This window comes from Scyliorhinus canicula, chromosome 15, assembly GCF_902713615.1.
Source record: "Scyliorhinus canicula chromosome 15, sScyCan1.1, whole genome shotgun sequence".
NCBI lineage: Eukaryota > Metazoa > Chordata > Chondrichthyes > Carcharhiniformes > Scyliorhinidae > Scyliorhinus > Scyliorhinus canicula.
Genome location: NC_052160.1, coordinates 26,496,754 through 26,510,748, shown reverse-complemented (window position 1 = coordinate 26,510,748; position 13,995 = coordinate 26,496,754). Strand labels below are relative to the sequence as shown.

General features: G+C 51.1%; 1 protein-coding gene across 10 annotated transcripts in view; it reads right to left on the bottom strand.

Annotated features, from left to right (window-relative positions):
- Positions 1–13,995, bottom strand: part of capn15 (calpain 15) — a 378,220-nt gene that overhangs the window by 118,469 nt on the left and 245,756 nt on the right. The window contains exon 1 of one of the 10 annotated variants that reach the window (XM_038821111.1): positions 9,134–9,382. The exons of the other annotated variants lie outside the window; for them this stretch is intronic. Within the exon in view, the coding sequence (XP_038677039.1) occupies positions 9,134–9,285 (152 nt within the window). The 5' untranslated portion in view covers positions 9,286–9,382. Of the gene's footprint in view, positions 1–9,133; positions 9,383–13,995 lie in introns of those variants that run through there. 10 annotated transcript variants of the gene reach the window in all.

Genomic DNA, 13,995 nt, shown 5'->3' with positions numbered 1-13,995 from the left:
TAAAATATATCTCAACAGAACAATAATAACAATAATAAACACCCCCCGGCACCCGTAACAACGCATATAACAAACCCCCCCCCCCCCCCCAAACCCAATAAACAACAAAATAAATTAACAATAAGCAAATTAACTTAAACACTATCCCCCTAAGACCCCCCCCCCCCCCCCCCCCCCCCCCGGGTTGCTGCTGACCTAGTTCCTTATCGTTGAGCCAGAAAGTCGAGGAAAGGCTGCCACCTCCTAAAGAACCCTTGTACCGACCCCCTCAGGGCGAATTTGACCCTCTCCAGCTTAATGAATCCCACCATGTCATTAATCCAGGTCTCCACGCTTGGGGGTCTCGCATCTTTCCACTGCAGCAAGATCCTCCGCCGGGCTACTAGGGACGCAAAGGCCAAAACATCGGTCTCTTTCGCCTCCTGCACTCCCGGCTCCGCCCCAACCCCAAAAACTGCGAGTCCCCAACCTGGCTTGACCCTGGATCCTACCACCCTCGACACCGTCCTCGCCACCCCCTTCCAGAACTCCTCCAGTGCCGGGCATGCCCAGAACATGTGGGCATGGTTCGCTGGATCCCCGAACACCTGACACACCTGTCTTCGCCCCCAAAGAACCTACTCATCCTAGACCCGGACATGTGGGCCCAGTGCAGCACCTTGAACTGGATGAGGCTAAGCCTCGCACATGAAGAGGAGGAGTTCACCCTCTCCAGGGCGTCCGCCCATGTCCCCTCCTCAATCTGCTCCCCCAGCTCCACCTCCCACTTAGCCTTCAGCACCTCTACCGACGCCTCCTCCACTTCCTGCATCACCTGGTAGATGTCAGACACCTTCCCATCCCCGACCCACACCCCGAAAGCACCCTATCCCTTACCCCCCACGGGGGCAGCAAAGGGAACCCCTTCACCTGCCGCCTAGCAAACGCCTTGACCTGAAGGTACCTGAACATATTCCCCGGGGCGAGCTCAAACTTCTCCTCCAGTTCACCCAGGCTCGTAAACCTCCCGTCAATGAACAGGTCTCCCAACTTCCTAATGCCCGCCCTGTACCACCCCAGGAACCCGCCATCCATGTTCCCTGGGACAAACCGGTGGTTCCCCCGCAGCGGGGCCTCCACCGAGCCCCCCACTTCCCCCCTGTGTCGCCTCCACTGCCCCCAAATTTTGAGGGTAGCCGCCACCACCGGGCTCGTAGTGTACCTCGTTGGAGGGAGCGGCAACGGCGCCGTTACCAGTGCCTTCAGGCTCGTGCCTCCACAGGACGCCATCTCCATCCGTTTCCATGCTGCCCCCTCCCCATCCATTACCCACTTACGTACTATAGAGACGTTAGCCGCCCAATAGTACCCAGAGAGGTTGGGCAGCGCCAGCCCCCCTCTATCCCTGCCCCGCTCCAAAATGACCCTCCTTACCCTCGGAGTCCCGTGCGCCCAAACAAATCCTAGAATGCTGCTGTTCACCCTCCTAAAAAAGGCCCTCGGAATGAAAATGGGGAGGAACTGAAACAAAAACAAAAACCTCGGGAGCACCGTCATTTTAACGGACTGTACTCTACCCGCCAACGACAACATGTCCCACCTTTTAAATTCCTCCTCCATCTGCTCCACCAGCCTAGTAAAATTAATACAAGTACCCCCACTCAACCCTGTCAAAGGCCTTCTCCGCATCCAATGCCACCACAATCGAGTTGGAAGGAATAGTGCGGTGGGTCCCCTGGGGGGGGGGGGGGGGGGGGGGGGGGGGGTTTGAGTGGGGTAGCCTGTATGAGGCTGGCTCTGGGTGTTTCAATAGTTACTCTGGAGTCAGAAGTGACTTTTTTCCTCTAACTCTTTCAGAGTAACGATCAGGGTAAAATTGGCTGAACCATTCAAAGTTAGAGATCTAATCACTCTGTTGGATGGTTCCCAGCCCAGCGCATTTGTCCAGAGGAAATTACCACTTCTGAGCAATTGCCAGTTAAACTCTTACGTGGGAACTTCCCAGAGGGATTCCACAACACATCATTGGAGTGTCCTCAAACGCGGCGCTGGAGACCAGGTAGTTATGGGCCACTGTTTAGCAGGTTCTCACAATTGTAAAAATCAATCTGATGAACACAAAATGAATTAGGAATATCCAAGGGCAGTCAATGACCAAGTTTGACTGATAATGTACAAGACTCTGTCCATTATAACTCCAGTCACCCCCACAAACATTAATTTCAGACAGCACTGTGTTTCACAGCCCTGCAGGTGTGGGAGGATGTTGAAACTGACAGGGCAGACTTCCGGTGGCGGCGATGACGTAGGAAGCCGCACATTTGGGAGCTCATGTTTCAAACGGACTTTTCGGCTCTTTTTAGAGCCCAAAACGGAAATTTTTCGACGTCTCCCGTGTGCTGATCGACTTTCTCCACAGTTCATGACTCGAACTCGGAGTGGAAAGGGGGAAAAACGGCAGCAGCTCCCCAGAAAAAACGGGGGAAGGAATCCAAGATGGCGGCCGGCGGAGCTCCAGAGGAGTGGAAGCAGTGGGCCCAGGAGCAACAAGCTGCTTTCCTGCGCTGCTTTACAGACTTCAAGGCTGAGGTACTGAGCTCTCTGCAGGAAACAAACAAAAGGCTCTCAGAGATTCAGACGACCCAGGGTGCTGCCATCAAGGCGTTGCAGACCAAGGCCACTGAACGAGAGGAGGAGGCCGTGGTCCTCGTGAGTAAGGTGGAGGGGCACGAGGCACTCCACAAGAAGTGGCAGGACCGCTTCGAGGAGCTTGATCACCGCATGAGGCGGAAAAATCTGCGGATCTTGGGCCTTGCGGAGGCGTCGGACCTGACAACCTACATGGCTGCGATGCTGAACTCGCTAGTGGGGGCCGGGTCTTTCCATCTGCCCCTGGAGCTGGAGGGAGCCCACAGGGTACTCGCCAGGAGGCCTAAGGAGAATGAACCCCCGCGTGCGGTGCTGGTGAGGTTCCACCGGTTCAGTGATCGGGAGTGTGCGCTGCGCTGGGCCAAGAAGGTGAAGAGCAGCAACTGGGAGAATGGGGTAGTACGGATCTACCAGGATTGGAGTGCGGAGGTGGCTAAGCGGCGGTCCGGGTTTAATCGGACGAAAGAGGTGCTTTACAAGAAGAAGATAAAGTTCGGAATGTTGCAGCCTGCGCGCCTGTGGGTAACTTATTCAGACCGGCATTATTATTTCGATTCCCCGGAGGAGGCGTGGGCCTTTGTGCGGACGGAGAAACTGGACTTGAACTAGGGGTTGGGGGTTGCGGGGTCGGTTGTAATACTTTATTGCTGGTTTCTGCTGTTGCTGTGTTCTCTTTTTCTGTACTTTTGCAATTTTGATATGGTTATTTATGGGGGTGTTGTTCTGGTTTTTTTTGCTGTGGGGCATTGCTTCAGTTTTGTATCTTGCGGGGAGGGTTGGGGGGGTTTGTTGTATTCTATGTCGGGTTGGGGGTATGGAGGGGGGCTGGTATTTGGGAGCTGCGTCAGAAGAGTGTGGTGGGACAGTGCGAAAGCGCGGGCTTTCCTCTGGTTTCCCGCGCTGCGGGGCTGGAGACGATGACGGGGGGAGGCGGGGCCTTAACTGGTTCTTCCCCGCGCTGGAGCGGTGCCTGGAGGAGGGATATGATGGGGGATGATCCCACTTTGGGAGGGATCGGATTATTGGCGGGAGTTTCCGGGGTCAGCAGAAGTTAGCTGACCCACAGAAGTACAATGGAGGACGGTTCGCGGCTGGGAGGGTTCCTAGCCTGGGGGGAAGGGAGGGGGGGAAAGGGGAATACCGGGTTGCTGCTGGCAGGGTCAGGAAGGAGCTGGTGGGGGCCGGGGGGACAGAGGTGAGGTGTTGTCGCTGTGGGGACTGGGTCAGGCGGGGGGGTGCTGGCCTGGGGCGGGCAGTCGACGGGCTATGGCTAGTCGACGGGGGAGGGACGCCCTCTGATCCGGTTGGTCACCTGGAATGCGATGGGCCGGTGAAGCGGTCGAGGGTACTTGCTCATCTGAGGGGGCTAAAGGCAAATGTGGCAATGCTTCCGGAGACCACCTGAAGGTGGCGGACCAGGTCCGTCTGAGGAAGGGGTGGGTGGGGCAGGTTTTCCACTCTGGGTTGGATGTGAAGAACCGGGGAGTGGCGATTCTGGTGGGGAAAAATGTGTCGTTTGAGGCATTGGAGGTGGTGGCGGATAAGGGGGGTAGGTATGTTATGGTTAGGGGCAGGCTACAAGGAGAGAAGGTGGTACTTGCTAGTGTGTATGCCCCAAATTGGGACGATGCGGGCTTTATGAGGCGTATGCTGGGACGGGTCCCGGATCTAGAGGCGGGAGGTCTGATCATGGGGGGGGACTTCAATATGGTGTTGGATCCTTCACTGGATTGGTCCAGCTCGAGGACGGGTAGGAGGCCGGCGGTGGCCAAGGTACTGAGAGGATTTATGGACCAGATGGGTGGGGTGGATCCATGGAGGTTTGTGAGGCCGAGGGCACGGGAGTACTCTTTCTTCTCCCATGTACATAGGGTCTACTCTCGGATAGACTTCTTCGTGGTGAGTAGGGGACTGATTCCGAGAGTGGAGGAGGTCGAGTATTCGGCCATTGCAATCTCCGACCACGCTCCGCATTGGATAGAGTTGGAGATGGGGGATGAGCGAGACCAGCGCCCGTTGTGGCGGTTGGATGTGGGGTTGTTGGCGAAGGAGGAGGTGTGTAGGAGGGTCCGGGCAAGTATTGAGGGGTACCTCGAGGTGAATGATACGGGGGAGGTTCAGGTGGGGGTGGTCTGGAAAGCCCTGAAGACAGTGATTCGTGGGGAGCTGATATCCATCCGGGCACACAGGGAGAGGAGTGAGAGGGATAGACTGGTGGGAAAGATGCTGGAGGTGGACAGGAGGTATGCAGAGGCACCAGAGGAGGGACTGTTGGGGGAGAGGCGCAGCCTGCAGGCTAAATTTGATTTGCTGACCACTAGAAAGGCGGAGGCACAGTGGAGGAAGTCACAAGGGGCAGTGTACGAACATGGTGAAAAGGCGAGTAGGATGCTGGCTCATCAGCTTCGCAAGCGGGATGCGGCTAAGGAAATTGCTGGAGTGTGAATGTGTTGCGGAAGGGGGTAGAGGTGAATGAGGTCTTCAAGGACTTTTACGGGGAACTGTACCGGTCGGAGCCAACAGAGGAGAGGAGGGGAATGGAGAGGTTCTTCGACGGGCTTTCTTTCCCGAAGGTGCAGGAGGAGCAGGTGGAGGGGTTGGGGGCGCCGATTGAGCTGGAGGAGCTAGTTAAGGGGATCGGGCAGATGCAGTCAGGGAAGGCGCCGGGGCCGGATGGGTTCCCGGTGGAATTTTATAAAAAGTTTGTGGACCTAGTGGGCCCCTTGCTGGTGCGGACACTTAATGAAGCGTGGGAAGGGGGGACTTTGACCCCGACGATGTCGTGGGCGCTGATCTCGTTAATCTTAAAGAGGGACAAGGACCCCCCAGCAGTGTGGTTCATACAGGCCCATATCTCTCCTCAACGTGGATGCTAAGGTGCTGGCAAAAATCCTGGCCACCAGGATAGAGGACTGTGTGCCAGGGGTTGTACACGAGGACCAGACAGGGTTTGTGAAGGAAAGGCAGCTGAACATGAATGTGCGGAGATTGTTGAATGTCATCATGATGCCGGCGATTGAGGGGGAGGCAGAGATAGTGGTGGCGCTGGATGCGGAGAAGGCCTTCGATAGAGTGGAGTGGGGGTACCTATGGGAGGTGTTGGGGAGGTTTGGATTTGGTGAAGGGCTTATTAGATGGGTGAGGCTGCTATATGAGGCCCCGATGGCGTGCGTGGCCACGAATAGGAGGAGGTCGGAGTACTTCCGGCTTTACCGAGGGACCAGGCAGGGTTGCCCCCGTCCCCCTTGTTGTTTGCATTGGCCATTGAGCCGCTGGCGATGGCGTTGAGGGATTCAGAGAGGTGGAGAGGTTTGGTGCGAGGTGGGGAGGAACATAGGGTGTCGTTGTATGCCAATGACCTGTTACTGTATGTGGCGGACCTGGTGGGAGGGATGCCGGGGGTGATGGAGTTGCTAGCTGAGTTTGGGACCTTCTCAGGTTATAAATTAAATTTAGGCAAGAGTGAGGTGTTTGTGGTGCACCCTGGAGACCAGGAGGAAGGAATTGGTAGGCTTCCGCTTAGGCGGGCAGGGGAGAGTTTTAGGTACCTTGGGGTGCAGGTGGCCAGGGACTGGGGGACTCTTCACAAACATCATTTCACCAGGCTTGTAGATCAGATGGAGGAGGAGTTCAAGAGGTGGGACATGCTGCCATTGTCGTTGGCGGGGAGGGTGCAGTCCGTCAAAATGACGGTGCTTCCGAGGTTCTTGTTCCTCTTTCAGTGCCTGCCCATCTTCATCCCCAGGGCCTTCTTTAGGAGAGTGACTAGCAGTATCTTGAGCTTTGTGTGGGCACATGGGACTCCGAGAGTGAATAGGGTTTTCCTGGAGCAAGGGAGGAATAGAGGCAGGCTGGCGCTGCCCAACCTTTTGGGGTACTATTGGGCAGCCAATGTGTCAATGGTGCGTAAATGGGTGATGGAGGGGGGAGGGGGGAGGGGCGGCGTGGAAAAGAATGGAGATGGCGTCATGTAGAGGTACGAGCCTGGGTGCCATGGTAATGGCGCCGTTGGCGCTCTCCCCTAAGAGGTATACCACAAGCCCGGTGGTGGCGGCGACCCTAAGAATCTGGGGGCAGTGGAGACGGCATCGGGGGGAAACAGGGGGCTCGATGGAGGCTCCATTGGGTGGCAATCATCGGTTCATCCCGGGGAACAAGGATGGGGGATTTAGGGGGTGGCAAAGGGTGGGCATCAGTAAATTGAGGGACCTGTTTATTGGCGGGAGGTTTGCGGGCTGGGGGAACTGGAAGATAAATTTGGGTTTCCCCAAGGGAACATGTTCAGATACTTGCAGGTAAAGGCGTTTGCTAGGTGACAGGTAGAGGGATTCCCTTTGCTGCCCTCACGGGGGACGATGGACAGAGTGCTTTCGGGGGTGTGGGTCGGAGAGGGGAAGGTGTCTGACATCTATAAGGTAATGCAGGAGGTGGAGGAGTCGTCAGTGGAAGAGCTGAAGGCTAAATGGGAGGGGGAACTTGGGGAGCAGATAGAGGACGGGACTTGGGCGGATGCCTTGGAGAGAGTCAACTCTTCCTCTTCATGTGCGAGGCTTAGTCTCATCCAATTTAAGGTGCTGCACCGGGCCCACATGTCCAGGACTAGGATGAGTAGGTTCTTTGGGGGTGAGGACAGGTGCACCAGATGTTCGGGGAGTCCAGCGAATCATGCCCATATGTTCTGGGCATGCCGAGCACTGGAAGAATTCTGGAAGCGGGTGGCGGGGACGGTGTCGAGGGTGGTTGGATCCAGGGTCAAACCAGGGTGGGGACTCGCAGTTTTTGGGGTTGGGGCGGAGCCGGGAGTGCAGGAGGCGAAAGAGGCCGGTGTCCTGGCCTTTGCGTCCCTAGTAGCCCGGCGGAGGATCTTGCTGCAGTGGAAGGATGCGAGGCCCCCAAGTGTGGAGACCTGGGTCAATGACATGGCGGGATTTATAAAGTTGGAAAGGGTAAAATTTGCCCTGAGAGGATCAGTACAAGGGTTCTATAAACGGTGGCAGCCTTTTCTGGACTTCCTGGCTCAAAGATAGGTATCTTGGTCAATAGCAGCAGCAACCCGGGGGGGGGGGGGTTCCTTATTATAGTTTCTATTTTTTTTCGCTACGGTTATGTAACTTAACATTGTGTTAATTTAAGTTGTTGTTAATATGTTGGGTTGTTCATTGAGGAGGGGCGAAGGTTCACGATTGTTGTCATTATTGGTATGGTTGGTATTTTAGTATCGTTTGATGTTGTTGTATAAATTCAAAATTTTTCAATAAAAATTATTTAAAAAAAAAGAAACTGACAGGGCGGTTCTGCAGTACTAACCAGTAACATCGTGAGGGAGATGGCGCAGTGGTTAGCACTGGGACTACGGCACTGAGGACCCGGGTTCGAATCCCAGCCCTGGGTCACTGTCCGTGTGGTGTTTGCACATTCTCCATGTGTCTGCGTGGGTTTCATCCCCACAACCCAAAGATATGCAGGCTCGGCGTACTGGCCATGCTAAATTGCCCCTTAATTGGAAAAAAAAATAATTGGGTACTCTAAATTTATTTTAAAAAACATTGAGTGATTGAGATTGACATTATAAAAAACTGTTTATTGATATCTACTCAAACCAGATCCTGACTACACACTCCAGTCTGTTCGTCTTAATATTATATCCAGGAGTTACATTTCCAGAAACGCATGTCTGAAGCACATTGGGATGCTTCTTTATGTGTAAAAACATTTATAAATGGAAGCAGCTGTGTTTGGATTAAGACAAGTAGAGAATTATGACCTCCAGTGGCTCTGCTACATTTTTAGTGTACCTGTGTACACCAGTCATAGAATCCCAAAACGAAACAGAAGGCCATTTGACACATCCTGCCTCTTGTCTGAAAGAGCTATCCAATTTGTCACAATCCCTGATCTTTCACTGTGGCCCAGCAAATTTATACATTTATCCAATTTCCTTTTGAACGTTACCGTTTTCACCACTCTGTCAGACAGGCCACTGCAGATCATAAACAACTCAATGTGTAAAGTAATGTGTAAAGTAATTCACTTTATCTCCACTTTTGTTCTTTTGCAATTATAATTAATCTGTCCTCTTGGTTACTGACCGTCCCCCCTTATTCATTCTATCAAAATTCTATCATACGCCTACCCTTGCTGGAGAAGCAATGCAAAATGTCCCAAATTGTTGTACCTTGCTGATTGCTCTCGGACCACATTAGATAAAAATAAAATCAGATCTTAGCAGCCATTAAAGGTGTTCACCATAGCTTATGACAGTCAGTATTTTGAGTCGCAAACTCACTGATTCTGTGGGCAAAGAGCTAGTTAAGAGATTCAACAGGTGAGGAGCAGTAAAAGAACAGGAAATAGATGAGTAAAAATGATATGTTTCTGTAAACCATGACAGAGTTGACTGCTGTTCCTCATTCTATTGTTCACTGGGACCTGAAGCAAAGCTCAATACAGCAAACTCAATCTCCAGCGCAATCTTATCAAAATATCCATCACAGGAAGAACTTACCTCTCCTCAAATATATTAAATAATTTCACAAAGCACTTCAGACCATCTGCTTTCCAATTTACATAGAATGTGATAGCTGTTTTATCCAGAAAGGCAGCAATGGAAACACGATCGTGACTGCACAAAAGCACTTCCTGGTTAACTTGTTGCATACGCCAGTACTCTTCCTATTTAACTCTTTGATTCCCTAAACATAGCATTAGAATTTCAGATTGAACACTGGATACCTTCAATCTCTTTCCTGATCAACTAATGACTTTTGAATTTTGCATAGTTTCAAACAATCCATTTTTAAAAAGCATCAAGATGTATTAACTAAGTGATTTAAAACTAAATAAATTTTGAGTACCCAATTCTTGTTTTCCAATTTAGGGGAAATCCACCTACTTTGCACATCTTTGGGTTGTGGGTGTGAGACCTGTCTTGTTATACTCTTGGTGTAGCATAAGCTACTTCCTTGATTTTCACTTGTCTCCACTGGAAAGAGGAAGATCATGTGTGCTGTGTCCTTTATATATGGGTTGGTGTACTGCCCCCCTGTGGTAGTGTCACCTCTGTGTGTATCGTGAATGCCCAGTGGTCGTGTTCTATCTTACTGACCTATTGGTTGAGTGTCTGTGTGTCATGTCTCTGGTGCTCCCTTTAGTGTGTAGCTAGTCTACGTGTACTTACATTAATCCCTTGTGCATCTACAGTGATGCATATTACCACATCCCCCTTTTTCCGTGTTACATATTTTCTGTACACTGTTAAAGAAAATTGAACAAAAAAAAGGTAGATAATCGATGCTCTGTACAAGTTATGATAACAGTGATCATTAAACAATAAGTCCAACTCATATGTATGAGTCCAAAACCCATCAATTATCATGGCTGAATGTCTTTCTTGTTGGGTTGGTGAGTTGGTGATGTTGATGGTGGCATGTCCGTGTGAACGCCATCATGTCCCTGTGCATAAGGAACCAAGAAGTGGTCAAATCCTTTTGTTGTCTGACTTGGAGTCCTTTTTTCTTCCAATGCTTGTGATAGCGATGTTGGATGGCATCTGTCCTGAAAGCCAGGTTGCCTGTTGGTAGTGCAGCACACGTGAACTGGGAAGATGCATCGTCCTGCCATAGTCTGTCATTGCACTGAGCTGAGCACTAACAGTGTCCCTCATGGGCAGAGTTGTACCATGTCGTACCAGTCGTAGTCCATTGGTGTAGTCTTTGTCGTGCTTGCTGTCGACGACGTTGTCTTTGGTACACGTCGTGTCGTTGTCTTTGATATGGTTTTCATAGGTTGTGATGTTGTGTTGGTTGGTTTTGTTGCCGTGTTTGCTGCGCTCAAGGACCACACTCTGTGGATAATATGAGTCCTTCACACAGTTATTCGTGTCAGCGTGCTTTGTGGCATCTGCTGTTTTCTTGAGCGTGCCAGCACTGACTTCGCAGCGCTCCCCGTCTGGAGTCAAGTCCGGCTTACTTGAATCAGCTTTGGCTTGTGGTTGCTCCCCATCTGGAGTCTGGTCTGTTTCACCTGAGTCAGTTTTGGTTTGTCGATGCTCCCCGTCTGGAGTCATAGCAGGTTCACTGGAGTCAGCTGAGATTTCTTGATGCTCCATGTCTGGAGTCAAAACATTCAGGAATGCATTTGCTTGTGGAGAGGCTCGAGCGAATGAGGTTTAAAGTAACGTGGTGTCACCGGAGTCACCAGTAGTCTCACTGTGATTGTCGAGTGCCTCTGTACACACTAGCTGAGGTCTGTCACATTGCACATCTTGTATGGGGAGTGGGATGCCGTCGTCACTTGTCTCACATACAGTGGATAGAGCCTCAGTAGCTTCTTGTTTATCACTTGGGTTGGGTAGACTGTCAGAGTCTTCTTCTGGTGGCTCAAACAATGTGGGTGGACTGTCATAGTCTTCTTGATGTGCACTTGAGCATGGCAGACTGTCATGGTCTTTCTGTTGTTCACTTGAGCATGGCAGACTTGCATCGTCTGCTGCTGGTTGCTTAGAGGAGGTTGCTAGATCCTCATGGTCTTGTTCATGCAAGGACTGCGCTGTGGAGTCTTGCGTTGGTTCTATCGTGGAGGCTGTCCATGTGCTCGCTGTGGAGGCTTGTGTCACTGGAGTCACTTCATGTGTTGAGACATGCAGTTGTCTCGCTGTTGAGTCTTTCATTGCTTCCTGTGTAGAGGCTGGGACCCTTTGTGATGTGTGGACCACTCTGTGTGGAGTCAGGGATCCTTCGCGATGCGTGGACCACTCTCTGTGTGGCAGCAGGCTGCTCTCTGTGGGCTTGTACCGCTCTCTGTCTCTTGGTGTCAGGCCGCAGCATAATCCTGCACTCGCGAGTCGGGATGTCATATATGCTGGGCTGAAGATCCTCAAATCCGAAGAACACATCCGCGTCTGTGTCGGATTCTTCACTGCAGAACACATCTCGTTGCAGAACACATCTCGTTGCGGTTCGGATTTGGTATTGGGGTCGCCATCTCGAATGATGAAATCTTCATCTGAGTTGTAGTCTTCTAGGGACATATCATAAATTTTTGTGTCGGAGCTGGCATTGGGCTCGTGATGTCCAAAGAAGAAATAAAGGTCGGAGTCGTAGTATTCAAGGACTGCATCATCTCTTTGGGCGGAGTTAACTGCTTGCTACAGGGTTCTGCGGAGGTTACTTTCAGCTACTGGTCGAATTTCAGGCATTGTGCTGTCGTTCCAGGTGAAAGAATCGGGTTTTACCACTTTAAATTTTTTTTCTTCTTGTTTTGGGACATTTCCCCTTTAAGTGACCGTGGTCTGGGGCCTCTGACGTTACAAAGTGTGTGACGTAGGTTGTAGGAAGTAATTGGGCATGCTCAAATCGCTGTTCCTTAACTTGGGGCCTTTTTCTCCACTGCGCACGTGCAGCACCTTTACCAAGGTGGCTGCAATTCAAAACTGCAGATTTCTGCTGCAAGCCTACCTCGTGGTGAGTTTTGGTGCTTCTTTTACTGTTTTTTCTTGTATTCTCCTGGCAGAATTCTTGAGCTGCTGCGGAACCGGAATCCCGAACATCATCTTGCCTGGCTGTTGTTGCTAGTTGTCACTGCTTGATGAGTTGTAACTATATGGATTGAAACAGTCACTCAACTGGTACAATGTCTTGTTATACTCTTGGCGTAGCATAAGCTGCTTCCTTGATGTTCACTTGAGTGTCCCCACTGGAAAGAGGAAGATCATGTGTGCTGTGTCCTTTATATATAGGTTGGTGTAATGCCCCCCTGTGGTAGTGTCACCTCTGTGTGTATCGTGAATGCCCATTGGTCGTGTCCTATCTTACTGACCTATTGGTTGAGTGTCTGTGTGTCATGTCTCTGGTGCTCCCTCTAGTGTGTAGCTAGTCTGCGTGTACTTACATTAACCCCTTGTGTATCTACAGTGATGCATAACACCACAAGACCCACGCAAACACAGATATGGGTCAAATGCGCAAACTCCACACAGACAGTGACCTGGGGCTAGGATCGAACCCAGGTCTCCTCGGCGCTGTGAGGCAGCAATGCTAACCACTGTGCCGCCCCGTGTGTTAACTCAGTGATGATAACAACTGAAGAGTTCCCAGACACTCAGGAGCAAGCATGCCAGAATGGTCCCTCAATCTCAGCTAGTTTCAAAAGTGTGTGTTTCCCTGTAATACCATTCTGACAGCAGCTGGTATCCCATGTTTCTGGAAATTAATTGGAGGAATATGATTGCCAGTATCCTGCACCCATTGTGCAGGGCTCATACAATCTTGCAACAGCAAGTCAAACCTCAGCTCCTCAAGAGTTGCTGATGGGCACAACTTTAACCAAAATGATAAATTGCATTTTGGCTTTGTTTGGAATTAGTTATTTATTAACTGTTATTTTTTAACGCTGACAACAGCGGGGGAAGAAGCTGTTTTTTGAATTTTAAAAAAAATTTAGCATACCCAATTCATTTTTTCCAATTAAGGGGCAATTTAGCATGGCCAATCCACCTAACCTGCACATCTTTGGGTTGTGCGGGCGAAACCCACGCAAACACGACAGTGACCCAGAGCCAGGATTGAACCTGGGACCTCGGCGCCGTGAGGCAGCAGTGCTAACCCATTGCACCACCATGCTGCCGGAAGAAGCTATTTTTGAGTCTGTTCATGCTTGTTCTCAGGCTTCTGTATCGCCTGCCCGATGGAAGAAGTTGGAAGAGTGAGTAAGCCAGGTGGGAGGGGTCTTTGATTATGCTGCCCGCTTTACCCAGGCAGCGGGAGGTGTAGATGGAGTCAATGGATGGGAGGCAGGTTCGTGTGATGGACTGGGCCGTTCACGACTCTCTGAAGTTTCTTGCGGTCCTGGGCCAAGCAGTTGCCATACCAGCCCGCTCCTGGTGATGCAGCCAGGTAGGATGCTTTCTCTGGTGCATCTGTAAAAGTTGGTAAGAGTTAATGTGGGCATGCCAAATTTCCTTAGTTTCCTGAGGAAGTACAGGCGCTGTTGTGCTTTCTTGGTGGTAGCGTCTGTATTACAAGAATGACAATAATTCGAAAGAAATTAATTCCTGAGGGAATGAAAGATGGTATACAAATGCAAATCTGTGTTTCTTCATCTCCACCCACCATTCAAATGATTTTGGAATAGTTTAAAAGAAGCAGCTACTGTTCTCTGCTCCATTTGCAATACAGAACTCAGTAGACTAGCAGTAATAAATGAAGAGCACGGAAGCCTAGCAGTAATGGATGAAGAGCACGGCAGCCTAGCAGTAATGGATGAAGAGCACGGCAGCCTAGCAGCAATGGATGAAGAGCACGGCAGCCTAGCAGTAATGGATGAAGAGCACGGAAGCCTAGCAGCAATGGATGAGGAGCACGGCAGCCT